Consider the following 15,630-nt stretch of genomic DNA (forward strand, 5'->3'; position numbering starts at 1 on the left):
AAATAATGTAAATGTTTAATTTTTCTGATAACAAGAGCAGATTTAAATGGCACCCCAAAGTTGGTTATTTATCACTGAGCTTCATGCAAACTTGAATATCTCTCATTTTTAATCTCACCTTTTTTTTCTGGTAGTACATCTTTTGTATAAAAAAGCAAAGTAAATATTCTCTCCTCTGTGTTTTTGGAAGAAAAATAACATCATTTTAAAAGAAAAAACCTTAGCGCCATTTCCTTTTTTCCCCTATTGCAAAAGAATGAGGGAGAGGTCAGTGTTGGCAAGTTACGGTGTTTTTGTGAATATTTTTAAGTTTTTAAATGAAACCGCATCCCTTTTTGGGTCTCTTCATGCTGTTTTGGTAGGGAAGCCATGAAAGTCTAGGACGTTGGATGCTGAGTGCCGGCTGCAGAGGTCATGGGATAGCACCGAGTATAATGAGGGGACTTGTCTGCTCTGCCCGACATCTGGGGCTGAGAGTCCCAGTGAGGCACCAGTGGAGGAAGAGGGGAGCTCAAGCAGGCATCCCGCTGGCTGCCAGATAAAGACATCCCGTCATGTGGGCGCCCTGCTTCCTAGAATTACTTCTCACCTGTTTTTAAGGCGACCAGAGAAGAAGTCATTTCATGCCCTTCGATCTCTTTTTCTCAGGACACGGTCCAGTGTAAGTGGCTCCTCTTTTGTAGGCAGCGCTCCAAATAAAAGCCTATTAAAAAACCTGTTCCCAAGCCCAGATGGGGCTGGAGCCTGTGGTTTTCAGATACTGTGAGGTCAAGTGCTCTCAAACCAGACCCTGGGTGAAGTCTCCTGGTTTTCCCCAGAGGGAGGCCTTATTCTCATTTTATTTTTTTGTGCTCAAGAATGCCAGCTCTTGCACAGCAGCTCTGAGTGTTCCCGTCTCTGTCTCCGGGAAAGAGCTTAGCTCTTGCTTTTCCTCCCTATGAGCGTCCTGAATGCCCTGTGTCTTGTTATTTTTTTCTTAATTAGCAATACAAGCATTTCTTAGGGTTGCCTCTTGTCATGTCCGCACCAAAGTGCCACAGGAGGGACTGCAGCAGCCAAAGAGGTTCACGTAGGCGCAGTTAGGTTTGTCCATGGTACCAATTCATGATCAAGTCACAGCCTCCCGAGCACCGATGGTACCAATATCCGGAAACTCTAGCCGGTAAACCCCGCTGATTTAGACGGAGCGGAGTGCAGCAAGGCTGCTGTCGCTGGGATAGCTGAGTTAACTGAGGGATTGGAAACGGGCCCTGAAGGCTGGAGGGTAGAAGACGCCACGCTAGCTGTATTAGCAATATCTACTTGAGCAGAAATGGCGGGATTCAAAAAAGTTTGCTTGCCTAAGTAATTTAAACATCTCCCTGCAAGCTAACATTACCCATATTCATTTGCTCATCAGATTTCTTGGAAACGCATTAAAATCCAGCCCACTTTCGAGTTGTATATTCTTCTGTAGCAGAGTCTACCTTCCAAGTGCATTTGTACGAACTTGGTTAAATCTGTGTGTTTCAAGGTGTTATGCCTGGAACGCAGGGTGCATTAGAAGCATCTCTAGCGTAGGAGGCGAGTGGGACCTCGCGCTCATTCCCCGAGGAGAGGCCAGCGGCAGTGTCGCGGCCGGGAGTTGGCGCTTGCGGCGCCTTTGCCGGTGTCAGCGGCGGAGCGGAGGCTTCGGGGGTGTCGGCGGGGTCTGCGGCTGCACGAGCGGCGCTGCGCAGAGGGGCTCACGCTTCAGGGCCAGGGCCCTCCATCGCTCCGGCCTTTGCTGGATGTGCGGGCCGCGCTGGAATACCCGCCCCGGTGCAGGGGCCTCGCGGCGGGCAGCTTACTCTCATCTAAACAAGTTGATAAAATGCCATTTTCACGCAAAGGCTGGAATATTATTTTGCAAGCTATTCTTTTAGTATTTTATAGTGAAAAAATTGCTCTTTGAAATTGCTGATTTAGTTTATTGCCAAAAATCTGTATGTAGCCATTTGAGGCCATAGTCATAGCGTGAGCAAAGGAGTGAAGCTGTGTTTATAGGTATTTGTTTGATGTGAGGATAAGATGAACTCTTGTCATAAACCTTATAAAGGTTTTTTTCAATATATGCTGTTTTACTTCATCAGAAGAGGGATCTTTGGTGACCTGTTAGTCTTCATGTAACCTAATATTTAGTAAGCACTTAATAGTATATTTTTTAATTAATTACTTTTTTTCAAAGGAACATGTCCAAGGATGGTAGCAAGTTTTTTTCTTTATTTGCAAAATAATTTTAGGAAGAATATCCTATATATCTTCCAAATGTAATCTGGATTATTGTTATTACTGCTTTTTTTTTTTAGGGCTGCACCTGCGGCATGTGGAGGTTCCCAGGCTAGGGGTTGAATCGGAGCTGCAGCAGCCGGCCTACACCACAGCCACAGCAATGCAGGATCCAAGCCGCATCTGCCACCTACACCACAGCTCATGGCAGCACCGGATCCTTAACCCACTGAACGAGGCCAGGGATCGAACCCTCATCTTCATGGATTCTAACTGGGTGCATTTCTGCTGAGCCACGATGGGAACTCATGGGATTTTCATATTGCAATACATTCTGTTTTTAAAAACTTGGCTGAATTTTTTAAGTTTCTGAGAAGAGATTTTTTTCCTAAGAAAATGTCAAATCCCATAGCTAACCTAAATTACAAGTCGAAATTATGAGAGTCCTTTTATTTTCAAAACTTTTTAAACTATTTAAATCTAGCTTTTGAAGCAATGGGCAGAGTATTTTGTCTTGGCAAGGGCAAGTGTGTCTTTGGTTGATTTGCTTATTTATTTCATTATGTATCTCACAAATAAAGTTCATACTCAAAGCTACAACTTCACAGATATGCATTTATCAATCAGTATCTGTAAGTGAAACAGAAAACTCTGAGTAACTGTAAGAATCTAACAATAGGAAATCAATTTAAAATCTTCACATTTACTTAATAAAAGTTCTTTTTCAGTAAAACGTTATTCAGAATGCTTTCATTACCATCTGTCAGTAAACATATTAGTAGATGATTTTCCATGAAGCTGCCTAGTTATTTAAACTCAGTCAGGAATTTAAGAACTCGTGTTCTAACCATGTAATGTTTCTTGCTGTCTTTCTGTGTAGGAGTAGTAATAATATTTATACCTTTTTGTTTTTATAGTTGTTCTAATGATAAAATGAATAGATTTTTTGGAAGCTGATTATACAGAAAACGACCGAGAAAACTTTCTTCCTCTCTTAGGTGGGTGGGCACCATCATCTGAGCAGACTTTCTGCGGAAGAGGAAAAGGACCTTATCCAGCTGAAGTGTGAAGACCTTAAACAGTAAGTGTTTAATTGACTTAAAATTGGTGTCACATTTTCCCACACACACTGTAATTTTGAAATACATGTCTTCTGTAAAAAGAAAATTAGAGCAGATGGATGCAGAAAACAAAGAGCTTGAACAGAAGCTGGCAGACCAGGACGAGTGTCTCAAGCGCAGTGACGCTCAGCTTAAAGAGAAAGCGGCAGAATGCGCGGCGCTGGCCAGACAGCTGGACGCTGCTTTGGAAGAAGGAAGACAGCAGGTACACGTGGTCTTTCTCTAGAAACTTCTCCGTAGGTTTACCAAAGAGTCATCTTTTCACACAAACAATATCTCATCTTGCCAAACCTACAGTTCTCGGTATATCTTGGTGACAAGGTGAAGGGAGCAATGACATTTTTGGTTTTTTTACCTGTTTTTCCCTTTTGGAGCTAAACAGGTACATCACTGGTCCAGAGTAACTTCCCTCAATAAATTAAATGATGGCGTGTCAGGGCAAAGGGCAGAGACGGGAAGCACTGCGAAGGAGTCCCCCTCTTCTATTTGTTTTAAATAAAACCAAAGAAAATAGGCAAATTATTGAACATTTTGGTTTTGATCAAGATCTGGTGAGCTGTAAAGGTGAGTTCCCTTTTCTCTTGGCAAATACTGCTATATAGATAAATAAACGCACGAATGAACCACGATGCAGGGAGTACCAGGCACACCCGGGGCGGGGGCAGGTCGTCTGGAGGGCGGGAGGAAATGCAGGAAGATCAGAGGTAAATAGCAAAGGATTTGAGATGTCATCTTGAAAGGACACAGGGTGGACTTTGGAGCTCACAAGAAACGGATTTGAGTCCTGGCTCTGACACAGTAAACCCGACCCAGGACGAGCTGTGCTCTCAACTTGAGTTTCTTAATTTTGATAAAATGGGGGAGAAGAGTTTCCTCAGGAGGAAACTGTACTGAAAAGGCGACGGTTGATGCTCTGATGACTCAGACTTCTCCCCGGAAACCTGGACTCGGGTGTCCTGGTGCTTAGGCGGCCTCTCCACGTCACACGGACACCTCGCACTCAACGCGTCCCACCCCAGCTTCCGAATCCCGCCGTCTCACAGGCTCTCGCACCCGCGCTCTTCCCCAGGCCGGGTAAAGGCCAGTTCACGAGAGTCACACAAAGCTGACGTCCTTGAAACGTGGCTCTTACAGCGTAAGTGTGACAGATATGTTTTGACGTTTTTCTGCTGTTTTGGGCTGCACCCACGGCGTATGGAAGTCTCCAGGCGAGGATTCGAATCAGAGCTATATAGGCCACAGCAACACCAGATCCAAGCCGCATCTGCGACCCTACACCCCAGCTCACAGCAACGCTGAATCCTGAACCCACCGAGTGAGGCCGGGGATCGAACCTTCATCCTCATGGATACTAGTTGGGTTCGTTACTGCTGAGCCACAACAGGAACTCCTATTTGGATTTTTTTAGCTCTGGTAAAACAATTTAAATTGACAGACACATCACTGAATAAAAGCTGAGCAGTAAGGTCTAGGGCCAGCGTAGCAGTGAAGCCCAGATTCCTCCCCTTGGCCTTTGGGAGAAAGTGAGACGTGCCTGCCCCGGGACTCAGCCTAAAGAGCTTAGAAACGCCGTGCTCTCGGGTCACTTCTCACAGGTGTCGAGGGTCCCCGAGATGTGTCCACCCCTCCTTTCTTGCTCCGGTGGAGTCGGGGGCCACTCTGCTTCCGGTCACATGGGACGTGCCAGCCCCGTCACCGTTGTCCACGCTGAGGGACCCTGAAGGGCACTGACACTTGTCCTGAGGACTGTCTCCCCCAACTCGAGCATCCGTCGCCCACGGCCCCTGGACCCTGCGCAGGACGTCTCCTTCGTAACTTTGTAGCCGCTCAGAGCGTGGTCCTTGCTGCCAGCTTCATGCTTCTGAGCAGGTTCCTGCCTGCACTTTGATTCTGTGGTTCCGACCCAGCATCCCTGCCCACAGGCGCCCACACATCTGCATCCTGACTTTCTGCTAAAATAAGCCCTCAGAGCAAGGGGAAAACTCAAATTCATAGCACTTTGGAAGTGAGTGAAAAAACCAGTCTCGTGTGTGTGTGTGTGTGTGTGTGTGTGTGTGTGTGTGAGTAGGTTGTAGGTATGTCTGTAGGCTGTGTGTGTGTATAGGCTGTGTGTGGGTGTAGGTTGTGTGTGCACAGTGTAAATATCACCTGCCCGCCCCCCAGTCCTGTGCATCCAGGTCCATACTCAGTGCTGACTGAGAGCTTGCAGCCCAGCGCCACTCTGGACACCACTGGTGTGTGGAATGCTCTGGAACGCGGTGGGGTTGGGGTTGGGGATATAGGGCACGGCAGACCCAGTCACAGAGCAGCGCAGATAAGAATGACTCGTCCGCTTGCTTCGGGCTCCTGTTTCAGTTCCGTCTACAGCAAGGAGAGGGCACGCTTATCCTCTAGGTGTTTCTTTAAGCACTTTCTAATTAAATTGTCTAATATCCAAAGAGTATCTCCTTGGAAAGAAGAGATTCAGTGTAATTATGCCCAGGCTTTAAATCGCATCTTAACAAAAGCACAGTTAATTATTTTATCCTTTTAATTTAAATGACAGGTTTCTGAGGAAATGGAGAAAATGTTATCTCGAGAAAGGGCTTTACAAATTAAAATATTAGAGCTGGAAACGGAGCTTAGAAAGAAAATTGAAGAACAAAATCAACTCGTTTGCAAAATGAGCAGTGTACGTATTAGTGTGACAATGTATTTTATGACAAATACGTTACAGGTAACATTCTTCCGTGGAGGAATGCCTGTTGTGGCTCAGCGGGTTGTGAACCCCACAGTATCTATGAGGATGTGTGTTTGATCCCTGGCCTTGCTCCGTGGTTAAGGATCCAGCGTTGCCGTGAGCTGTGGTGTAGGTCACCGTCCCAGCTTGGATCCCCCGTTGCGGTGGCTGTGGTGCAGGCCGGCAGCTGCAGCTCTGATTCTGCCTCTACCCTGGGAATTTCTATATGCCGCAGGTGTGGCCCTAAAAAGCCAAAAAAAAAAGAGAGAGAGAGAAAAAGAATTCTGACATGTATTTTAAACAGCTAAAATACAGAATGAGGGGGATCAGGGCGATTGCTTTACTGATAATATTTAAAATAACAAATAATGTAAATCTGAGAACCTGAAAGTGTCGGCATCGCACCGGGCGTTATTATCCTGCCTCTTTGGCAGCTTCTGTTCCGTTTTCCCCAAAGTCGCATCAGGCCCTGACCCTCCGTGTTGCTTTTGCATGACAGGTGCTCAGTGAAAGTCACAGATACTGTTTACTTATTTTTTGTATGAATTTTTCATATTTTAGGATAAACACTATTATTGTCAGTTAGATTTTAGTATGTCTTAATGAAAATTATATTTTAGAAAGTCATAAGCTGATGTTAAGTAAATATTTTATATCTGCATGCGAGGCAAATGCACTCAGCCAGGAAATGAAAATACCAAATTGGCTGTGTTTAATTAGTCTTCTGATGTTTTTTCCTAATTATTCATGAAATAATCCATTGGCATAGCATACTGTGAAAGCTAGCTCTGGTTGTGACTGAATTACTTGAAAATTACCTACTTAACGATGACAAGGAAATAATGATACTTTATTTTTTCCAGGAGCCAGACTCCATAAAAATTATTTTTCATTTCCAAGCATCTAAAATATTGATAACCTGAATGGTTCAAAAGTTAAATGATTTTTGGTGTATAATATTAGTTTACTTTTATTGCCATCGAAAGTTCCATGGCAGTTTAATCAGAACTAAACATTTCTCACCTTTAATTTAACACAGACTTTCCCTTTATTGCAAAACTTTTTTTTTTTTTTTCTCACTAGCAGAGTTTCTGATACTGTAAAACATGTGTGCTATTCTTTGTGTAAAAATAAAATAAGTATACTAAGATGAGGTGTGTTTGCTAGGACTTGGCTAAATCTGCCTACGTAAATGAATTGACGATCTGATGTTTTGTTAACCCTGCTAATTTTTACAGTGGTCAAAATTAGAATTCAGGAGTTCCTGTCGTGGCGCAGTGGTTAACGAATCCAACTAGGAACCATGAGGTTGCGGGTTCGATCCCTGCCCTTGCTCAGTGGGTTAAGGATCCGGCGTTGCCGTGAGCTGTGGTGTAGGTTGCAGACGTGGCTCGGATCCCGCGTTGCTGTGGCTCTGGCGTAGGCCGGTGGCTACAGCTCCGATTCAACCCCTAGCCTGGGAGCCTCCATATGCCACGAGAGTGGCCCAAGAAATGGCAAAAAGACAAAAAAAAAAAAAAAAATTAGAATTCAGACATTGCTGGGAAGCTAGGTTACGTGTTGTCTGTCCTGGGGACAGCTGAGTTGGCAGTTCTCTGTTTTGTGGACATGCCTGAGCCCCACCTGAGCTCTGAGCCCCGAGAGCCAGCCCCCTAGGTGACTGCGTGCCAGTCTTTCTGCAGCGCCCGCAGAGTGGTAGGTCCTACACATTTTCTGCCCACAGCTCAGGGGCGGGTGCAGTGATACACAGGCCCCAGGTGACCCTCAGCAGCTGACCCCGGGCCAAGAAGCCTGACGCGTCTTTGGGGTCTTACGTATCATACTAAAAGCCAGGCGCATTTCTCATGGCACCTTACCGTTTAGGTGTTTGTGTTAACACCTTTCCCTCCTAGCTGGTGAGTAGAATTAGTGTTCCTTGACGACTCACCACGTTCCTCCTGTGACTTCGCAGGGCTCAGCCCAGCAAGGCGTTTCGTGTGAGCTCGCTCCGTTTCAGGTGGTGTCAGGTGCATTGAACACCTGACAGGAAGGAAATGAGAGGTTTTCTTCCTGAGGTGCCTGCGTTTGGCTGGGGACCCAGTGATATCTGCAGCCTGTCTAAAGGATGTTCAGTGAACAGATCTGCTTGGGAATTTATATCCAGCTGAGTACTTTAAAAAAATATATTAGGTTTTTAGTTTTTTCCTCAAAGAACACCTCTGATATTGAGTTCTCTTTGTTTTTTAAAAAAGATTCTGAAAAGAAAGTGTTCATATTATCAAAACTAGAATTCTGTCAACTTTTAAGATAGCAAAAGTCATTCTTTTAGGCAAAGAAAAGGGCAAAAACTAGTATTAAAATATGTCATGTTAAATGTAATGGAAATCGTGATAGTTTTAAGGGAAACCCATTTAAGTTAGTCATGTTAAATTTGTAACAATTTGAGACTAGTGAATGTACTGTAACAAACTATCACAATAGAGACCAACCATGCATGTGCTTTATTTAGCCTGGATACTGAAGAAAAGTGAGCTCTAAGATGAATTAATAACAAACACATCAGATTTTAGGATTTGTTCCTTTAAAAATTAAAAATCAAGTGTTCAATATTGTATCTATAAATATTATATTATGACTATATTGTTGATATGAATGTCATTAATTATCTTTATTTCCTTTTTTCTTATTCAGAAAGCACAACATCAGGAACTCTGTCTGAAGGAAATACAGCATAGTCTTGAGAAGTCAGAGAATCAAAATGAGAGTATTAAGAGTTATTTACAGTTTCTTAAAACTTCTTATGTAACAATGTTTGGATAAATTGTTGGGTTTATTTTCTATAAGCAGTGGGATTTTTTTTTACTGGTAGCCTAATAAAGAATTAGGTAAAAATTAAATAAATATACTCTGTTGTTATACTTCATGATTTATGGGTGGTAGTATTAGAGTTTAAAGACTTTTTAAACATAATTTATTGTCCAATTGAAACTTTTAAACAAGATACATGTTAGTATTCCTTTCTTGCTGAATAATTTTCACTTATCTCTGGGTTAATGTCTATTTAATTTATTTTGGTTTTTAGGATATTTTATACACAGAGAAGCAGCCAGAATCATTTTTTGTGACTGTAGCCACCATTCAAGTGAATTTGTAATAAACCCAGGCCAATTATGAGCAAGTACATGATTTTAAGTAATTCTATAGTTATTTTGTATTAGGGTCCTATATATGTACATATTACTATAATAAAGGAAAATGCTGTTATTAATTTTTAATGATATAATTGCATACTTTTAAAGTTACCAAATGTCTCAACGTACTTAATCTTGCTTTTCAAGTGTATGTTAGGATGCCATTATAATTTCTGAGGTTTTAAATGTAGGATTTCAGTCATGGCTACTAACTGCCAGCTGATGGTGGCAGATGAAAACAAGCTGGCAGGCGTTGTTTCTTTGTGCAGAAGAGGCGTTTAGACTTTGCCGTGAATTCGTAGTCTCTCTGCAGACATCAGAAACCCCAGGGAACTGAAAGCTGAAAGGGGAGCAGCCTGTCCGGCCCCCGCCCCACGGCCGGATCCCGAGAGGAGACGCTTAGGATGCTTAGGATGAGGTCTTTGTTAGAGGAGAAGCCTGCCCTGTGTGTCTGGGAGGGATGCTCTAAACGGGGGTGGGGGGCGTCGGCAAGGGATGGAGCGGCAGGACCCTCTCCGCCAGTGGCTTGAGGGCTGCAGATGTGAGGGACACCGATCTCGAAAGGTCGTTCGGAGAGGCTACTTGTGCGCTGTGAACAGAGCCCAGGCTCCCCGAGATGTCGTGTCCCCTCTCTGACCAGAAATGGGGGCCTGCTTTTCCTCGGTCCCTCGCTCCTAAGACTCCACGTCACCCGCAGGCCTTGCGTCCAGGGGCCCAACTGCTTCACAGCACTTTTCTTGAGAGAGAGAAATACAGCAGTTTCAGAAACGGGCCATGCGTGTTGCCCAGCAATGGCCACCAGTAGTGATGCTGCCCTTTTATTTCAAATCCCAGTGCGTGTAGGAAAGGCGTGCTTGACCCTCGGGCCCCCCTTTGTCTCCTAAGGCAAAGGGACCTAAGAAAAAACGAGAAAGGTTCGAGCTCCGGCCCGAGGTTCGCTGCCTCTCAAGGGCAGTCACTCTCCTTTTCTGCTGGCCATTGCATTTCCAAAGAAGAAATCAGGATTTCTAGTTTCTGGAAATGTTAGGCTTTTTTTTTTTTTTAGAACTGTAATTCCTTCTGTTTTCTTTGAAATTCCCTGTTTCTTCCATTCCTTCTGCTTCAGCAGGCTGCCCGCCGGCCTTCTGGAGAGAAGTGCTCCTTTCCCTTGCCGGCTCTGCTTGTGGCTCCTCAGCACCTGCCCGCAGCCTGCCCTGCACATTTCAGGGCCGGTAGGAGGCTGAGTGGTGGACGGAAGGTGCTCCACTTCCCTGGCCTGAAACCCGCTGCCCTCTGCTGCAGCGCAGAGAAGCCCTTCTGCCCCCAGGCCCTGGCAGTCCCAAGCAGGGTGCTTTTCTAGCTGCCAGGATTGCAAGCGCTTCCGTCCTCTGAAAGGTCGGCCTCGAGGTTTTCTGGGGTCAGCTGTTGCGGCAGCAAACAGCGGGCAAAGCCCCCCTTGCAGGGCCACCGCAGGCAGTGTCTGCCTGGAATGATGTGTGGCACTTTAAAGAACGAATTTGATCTCTACCTGCTGGCCAGAGATTTCTTCATGGTTTTATTTCTAGGTTAAGAAAAATCACAGCATTTTGCTTTAGGTATGATTCACCTTCTGTCATCAAAGCAAGCGCCTGCCTGTGGGTGTGTGCAAGGTCACTGTGTTGGTGTGAGGTTCAGCAGGGTCAGAAGAGCCTGCGTGCCTGCGAGGGATGGAGGAAATGCTAAGAACTTCTCCCGTATTCTCACCAGATTATACCCCCCTTATTTCTCTGAGCAGATAAGGAGAAAACGCAAAGCTTGGAGGACGCATGTGGCTGTGGAGAGCTGAAGGGGAGGCGTGGTGAGAGGTTAGGTCTGAGACTGAAGTACTGGCATCTGATTTTCGGAGACGGAGGAGTTGGGGACACGGAAAGAGTGGAGGGCAGCCTGCTTGAGGGGAGCTGGAGGTCCCGGAGCCCAGGGTCATGGGGGGCTGAGAAGCCTGGGATGTGACGTGCTCTGGATGTGGAGGGCGCTGGGGTGGAGCTGAGGAGCACGCATCCTGGTTTCACGTGAGCAGATGAGTGGTGACTGCGGTGAGGAATGAAGTTTTAAAACTCAGAGCTCCTGTCGTGGCTCCGTGGGTTAGGAACCTGACTAGTATCCATGAGGACGCAGGTTCAATCCCTGGCCTCGCTCAGAGGGTTAAGGATCCAGCGTTGCTGTGGCTGTGGTGTAGGCCGGTGGCTACAGCTCCGATTCGACCCCTAGCCTGGGAACCTCCATTTGCCGCGGGTGCGGCCCTAAAAAGCAAAACAACACACACCAACTCTGTCAGCGGTTTCTGGTTGCACTTGGAGTAGAATCCAAAGTCGGCAGCTGACCGTCAGGGCCCGTCGGGCTCCGGGGAAGGTTTGCGGCCTCCAGCCCCCGCCCTGCGCCCCCCTCCCACGCCTTGGTGCCCACCTGCGCGTTGGTTTCCGTGAAACCGGGTTCCTTCCTTCCTCTTCTCCTCTTGAGTTGCGCTCCGTCGCCCTCGCCCTAAACCCTACGTCCTTCCTCGTGGGCCGCTGTGTTCCTTTCTTCCGCGATGGGCAGTCAGCTGCGGGCTCGGAGGCGGCGCATTTGTCTCCCTAGACGTCGCCCTTGGGGAGGACGTGCCGTCCCCTCGCCTGCGTCTACCGCAGGGCCCCGCACGCGGCCCGCTCAGGGCAGACGAACGGACGGACGGACAGACGGTGGAGGGGAGCGATGCTGCCGCCGGCTCTGAGCTTCGAAGGCGAGAGGGGGCTCGGCCTTTTAAAGGGAGAGCGCCCGTCGGGGGCCTGCGAGGGTGAAGGGTCAGGTGTCGGTTGGGCAGAGGCCGAGCCTGGGGAAATGCAGGGCGGGCCTCGTGCGTCACCAGAGGGGCCACCCAGGAAGCGCAAGGGAGCTGGTTCTGGGGTCGGGAGGGTGGCGCGGGCGTCCTGGCAGCTCTTTGCTTTAGTTTAACGGAATTCTTTTTCTTGTGTAAGAATTAACACACATCCCATGTGTTGTCTTCTTTTGCTCCTGCTGTGTTGGCAAGTTGCTCACATCCCAAGTGTAACTGAGTGGTTTTGATTTATTTAACATTGCAGCTAGTTGCAGTGCTCTCGGAAAACACACACACACACAAATATTTAAAAATAAATCCTATTTTCCTTAAAAGTTAAGGTTTCCTTAACACTTTAAAGTTTATTCTTAATTTTTAAGAATAAATATCTCGCTCCTTCCTTAGGCGAAGGTCGGTGGGCGTTGGAGGGAAGAACCATTAGCAGCAGCCTCTAGGTCTCGTTTGTTAGTATTAGATGGCGTTAATATTGACACTAGGTTTTGGCTAAAACTATAAAAATTAAACTTTGTGCATTAATTCATTAGAAAGGTTTTAATTATATACTGTTATTGCTTTTTGCAAGCTTAAAGTTTATTTTTTTGCAGCTTTTTTGTAAAATATATATCTTTCCCTATCATTTGAAAACAGTAACTCGATTAAAAAAAAAAATCTAAATAGAGAGGGCATCTAAACCCAAGGTGGTAAAGGTTGTATAAATGGTTCCTAAGAGAAATTAATTATTTTAATAGGTAAACTTGCTAAATAACACAATAATTAAACTTATTGAATTCACCTGAATGTAATGCTACCTAAAACTGTTTCTATTTTTGAAAGATTTGTTTTTACTTCTAAAGATAACCACAGTTAATGACCTCAAAACTTCATCCATTTCCATTTCTATGCCGGAAGTCTAATTTGGTCTTTACTCTTCTCAACTCTGCGAAAAGTTAAATTTTAGCCTTTCCGATAGTGTCCGTGAGGCTGAACACGATCAGAAGTTGAAGCATTTCAAGAAATTAGAATTTTCATTTCAAGTGAGCTGATTCATGCTAAAATACCAAGGATAACACTTGAGGGTATAATTGACACAAAGATGTCTATACGTTCTTTTTCCTGCCCAACATATAAAAAAGCTGTTACAAATTAATAAAATATGAATGCTCATTACCAAGAATGGCCAAAGGGTAAGAGCAGACAACTCGTAAGAGGATTGCTAATGACCACTAAACGTGTTTACGAGATGTTCAGGCCTATTAGTAAAGAAATGGCAATGAAAATTAATCTTTCTTCCCACCACAATTTGAAAGAGAGAGTCCCTAGGGCTGCCAGGATGCAGTAAAATGAGACTTCCTGTCCCATTATTTCTGGATGCCTCGTAATGTATTAACTGCCGCTCCATTATCGGATAATTATGTTGCACCGGTGTTCCTGCAGTGACAACCATCATGAACAAGTCACTGTCTGCGTCAAATTCCTGCGTTTAGATAAACAGCTGGATGTGAATTAATGTATCAAATGCCATGAAAAATCTCAAGGTTCTTGAAAAACGGAATTGTTTATGCCATTTGCTACAAGAATTTTGCAAGTTAGCTGTTTGTCCTGAAGTAACAATTAAATGCTGGCAGAACTGCTTGTGTTACGCCGCTCACTGTGTTGCGGAGCCAGTGCCTGACACCTAGAAAAACCAATCAAACCCACCATTGGACATGCGTGTGGATATCGGTTTGGCCAGGTCATCTCTCAGGTCAGTCATGCCGGTCAAGGAGGACTGTGAACGGAGCTCTGAAATTGGAACCAGTTGTTCATTTTCTAAGAAGTGTGGTGTTTTTATTCCTCAGTCGATGGCAGTTTCAGGAATACCTGAAGCTGGTGCTTATTCTCCCATATATTTATTTGATTAGCCACTTGTATTAAGCATTTCCAATGTGTTTAAAAGTCAGGTTAGGTTGTACTTAGTGCAAAATGAATTGCAGATGTGATATGAATTTTCATTGGCGACAGTTGTATGAACGTGCCTTCCCACTTTCCCAGCTGTGACTTCACGATCACAGTTCTTGTTTTTGAATTTGAGATGAAAAGCTCACTAAGCCTACTGAGAAGCCGTCAGGTAGGACCTAGCCGGCGCTTACAGAAAATGTGAATGATGTCTGTGGCCGTGAGCGTCAGCCCGACATCTGGCTCATTCTTCCTCTCCTCCGTTTGTCTGAAGCTGCCCAAGTAACAGGCTTTTTTAATCGACGTGTAATTGACCTACAGCCCTGTGTCCAGGTGTACAACACAGTGATTCGCTATTTCCAGACATTCTAAAATCGCTGGTTACCATCTGTTACATGCAAAGTTATTAAAATCTTGTGGACTCTGTTGTGTTCCCCATGTTGTAGGCTTCATCCTCATAACTCACTTGTAAACAGGAAGTTTGTACCTTTTAATCAGATTTTAGTTTTAATATAGATGGGATTCTTCAGAGAACTGGAGTATCTCTGGGATTGGCTCGTGGGGCCTGGGAAGTCGTGCGGTCTGCTGCGTGCAAGCTGGGGTGCTGGTGGGCTCTTCAGAGGCTTGTGCGCCAGCGGTGTAGACGCCGGGCTGGGTCTGAAGGCCTGCACGCCAGCGGTGTAGACGCCGGGCTGGGTCTGAAGGCCAGCCAAGCTGCTGAGTGGAGTGGACCCTGGTATCTTGTTGGCCTCCTCACCGCCTCAGTCCCTCCTCTGTGTGTCGCAGGCTTATTTCTGGGGAACGCGTACGTTGGTACTTTGCTTTGGGTGACGTGCGGTCTAATCAGGCCTTGAAACAGCTGGGGGTAAAGCGAGCGTTGGTGACGGGAAAATGACTGAAGCAAGTGGTTGAGTTTATGCTTATTCGTAACTGTTTTACCTTTCTTATTCTAAGTCTGTAAGTCTCTGGGTCGCTTTTTTAGGATTTTTTGTTGATAAATGCATATTCTCTGTCCAGTTCTCAAAACCTGTCTTGGTTTATTAAAATATAACCTCATATCTAGTTCACCGATGTTTTATTTAACTTGTAAGTAATTGAACCAATAATAAACTGAGAGTTGGCTGTGATGTTAGCTGAGGGATGATGCCCGAAGTTATTAGAATGTATTCGCACATGAGTGATTGTAGTTTGATTCAATGCAGTGTCCTCTCATCGGATGATAAATACGTAAAGAGAGCCATAGCCTGTGATGATGGATCACGTCCTGCTGGAATGAGCTTGTAGTCAGACAGTGTAGCCCCTGTAGATCCTCAGACTGGACGACCCAGAGGGGCCAGGACAGCAGGATTGTCTAAGCATCGGGTTGGTGCCAATGGTGGTAGCTGCTGTGTGTGTGTCTGCAGTGAGCCTTGGCCAAGCAGCCTGTGTTTATCAAGGCGAGGTCAGGCTCTATGAGGCTGCAGTAACTTCCTCAACTGTTGAGAAGTGGATTAGCAACCCCCAACTTGTTCAACAAAAGGATCCGGTTGTGATTCTCTATCCAGCTGCTAATAATGAGACTGTTCTGTCACCACATCCTTCAGCTAATGATTTGGGGATTCTCAAGAGAAGGGAGACATTTTTACTAAA

The 15,630-nt window shown here is 45.5% G+C and overlaps 1 protein-coding gene across 27 annotated transcripts in view; it reads left to right on the plus strand.

Annotated features, from left to right (window-relative positions):
• ODF2L (outer dense fiber of sperm tails 2 like) overlaps positions 1-15,630 on the plus strand; it is a 604,788-nt gene that overhangs the window by 546,319 nt on the left and 42,839 nt on the right. For 15 of the 27 annotated variants that reach the window (XM_085024225.1, XM_013997449.3, XM_085024226.1 and 12 more), the window contains 4 exons: positions 3,246-3,328; positions 3,411-3,573; positions 5,914-6,039; positions 8,758-9,341. In XM_085024225.1, the coding sequence (XP_084880351.1) occupies positions 3,246-3,328; positions 3,411-3,573; positions 5,914-6,039; positions 8,758-8,886 (501 nt within the window). In that variant the 3' untranslated portion in view covers positions 8,887-9,341. Of the gene's footprint in view, positions 1-362; positions 2,345-3,164; positions 3,329-3,410; positions 4,504-4,963; positions 5,374-5,913; positions 6,040-6,084; positions 7,605-8,757; positions 9,342-15,630 lie in introns of those variants that run through there. The other 12 variants (XR_014844935.1, XM_085024219.1, XM_085024220.1 and 9 more) reach the window with 9 other exon arrangements.

This window comes from Sus scrofa, chromosome 4 (assembly GCF_054392235.1).
Source record: "Sus scrofa isolate SSC_HxYL_T2T_F1_AM1 chromosome 4, Sscrofa_HxYL_maternal_Yorkshire_Landrace_v2.0, whole genome shotgun sequence".
NCBI lineage: Eukaryota > Metazoa > Chordata > Mammalia > Artiodactyla > Suidae > Sus > Sus scrofa.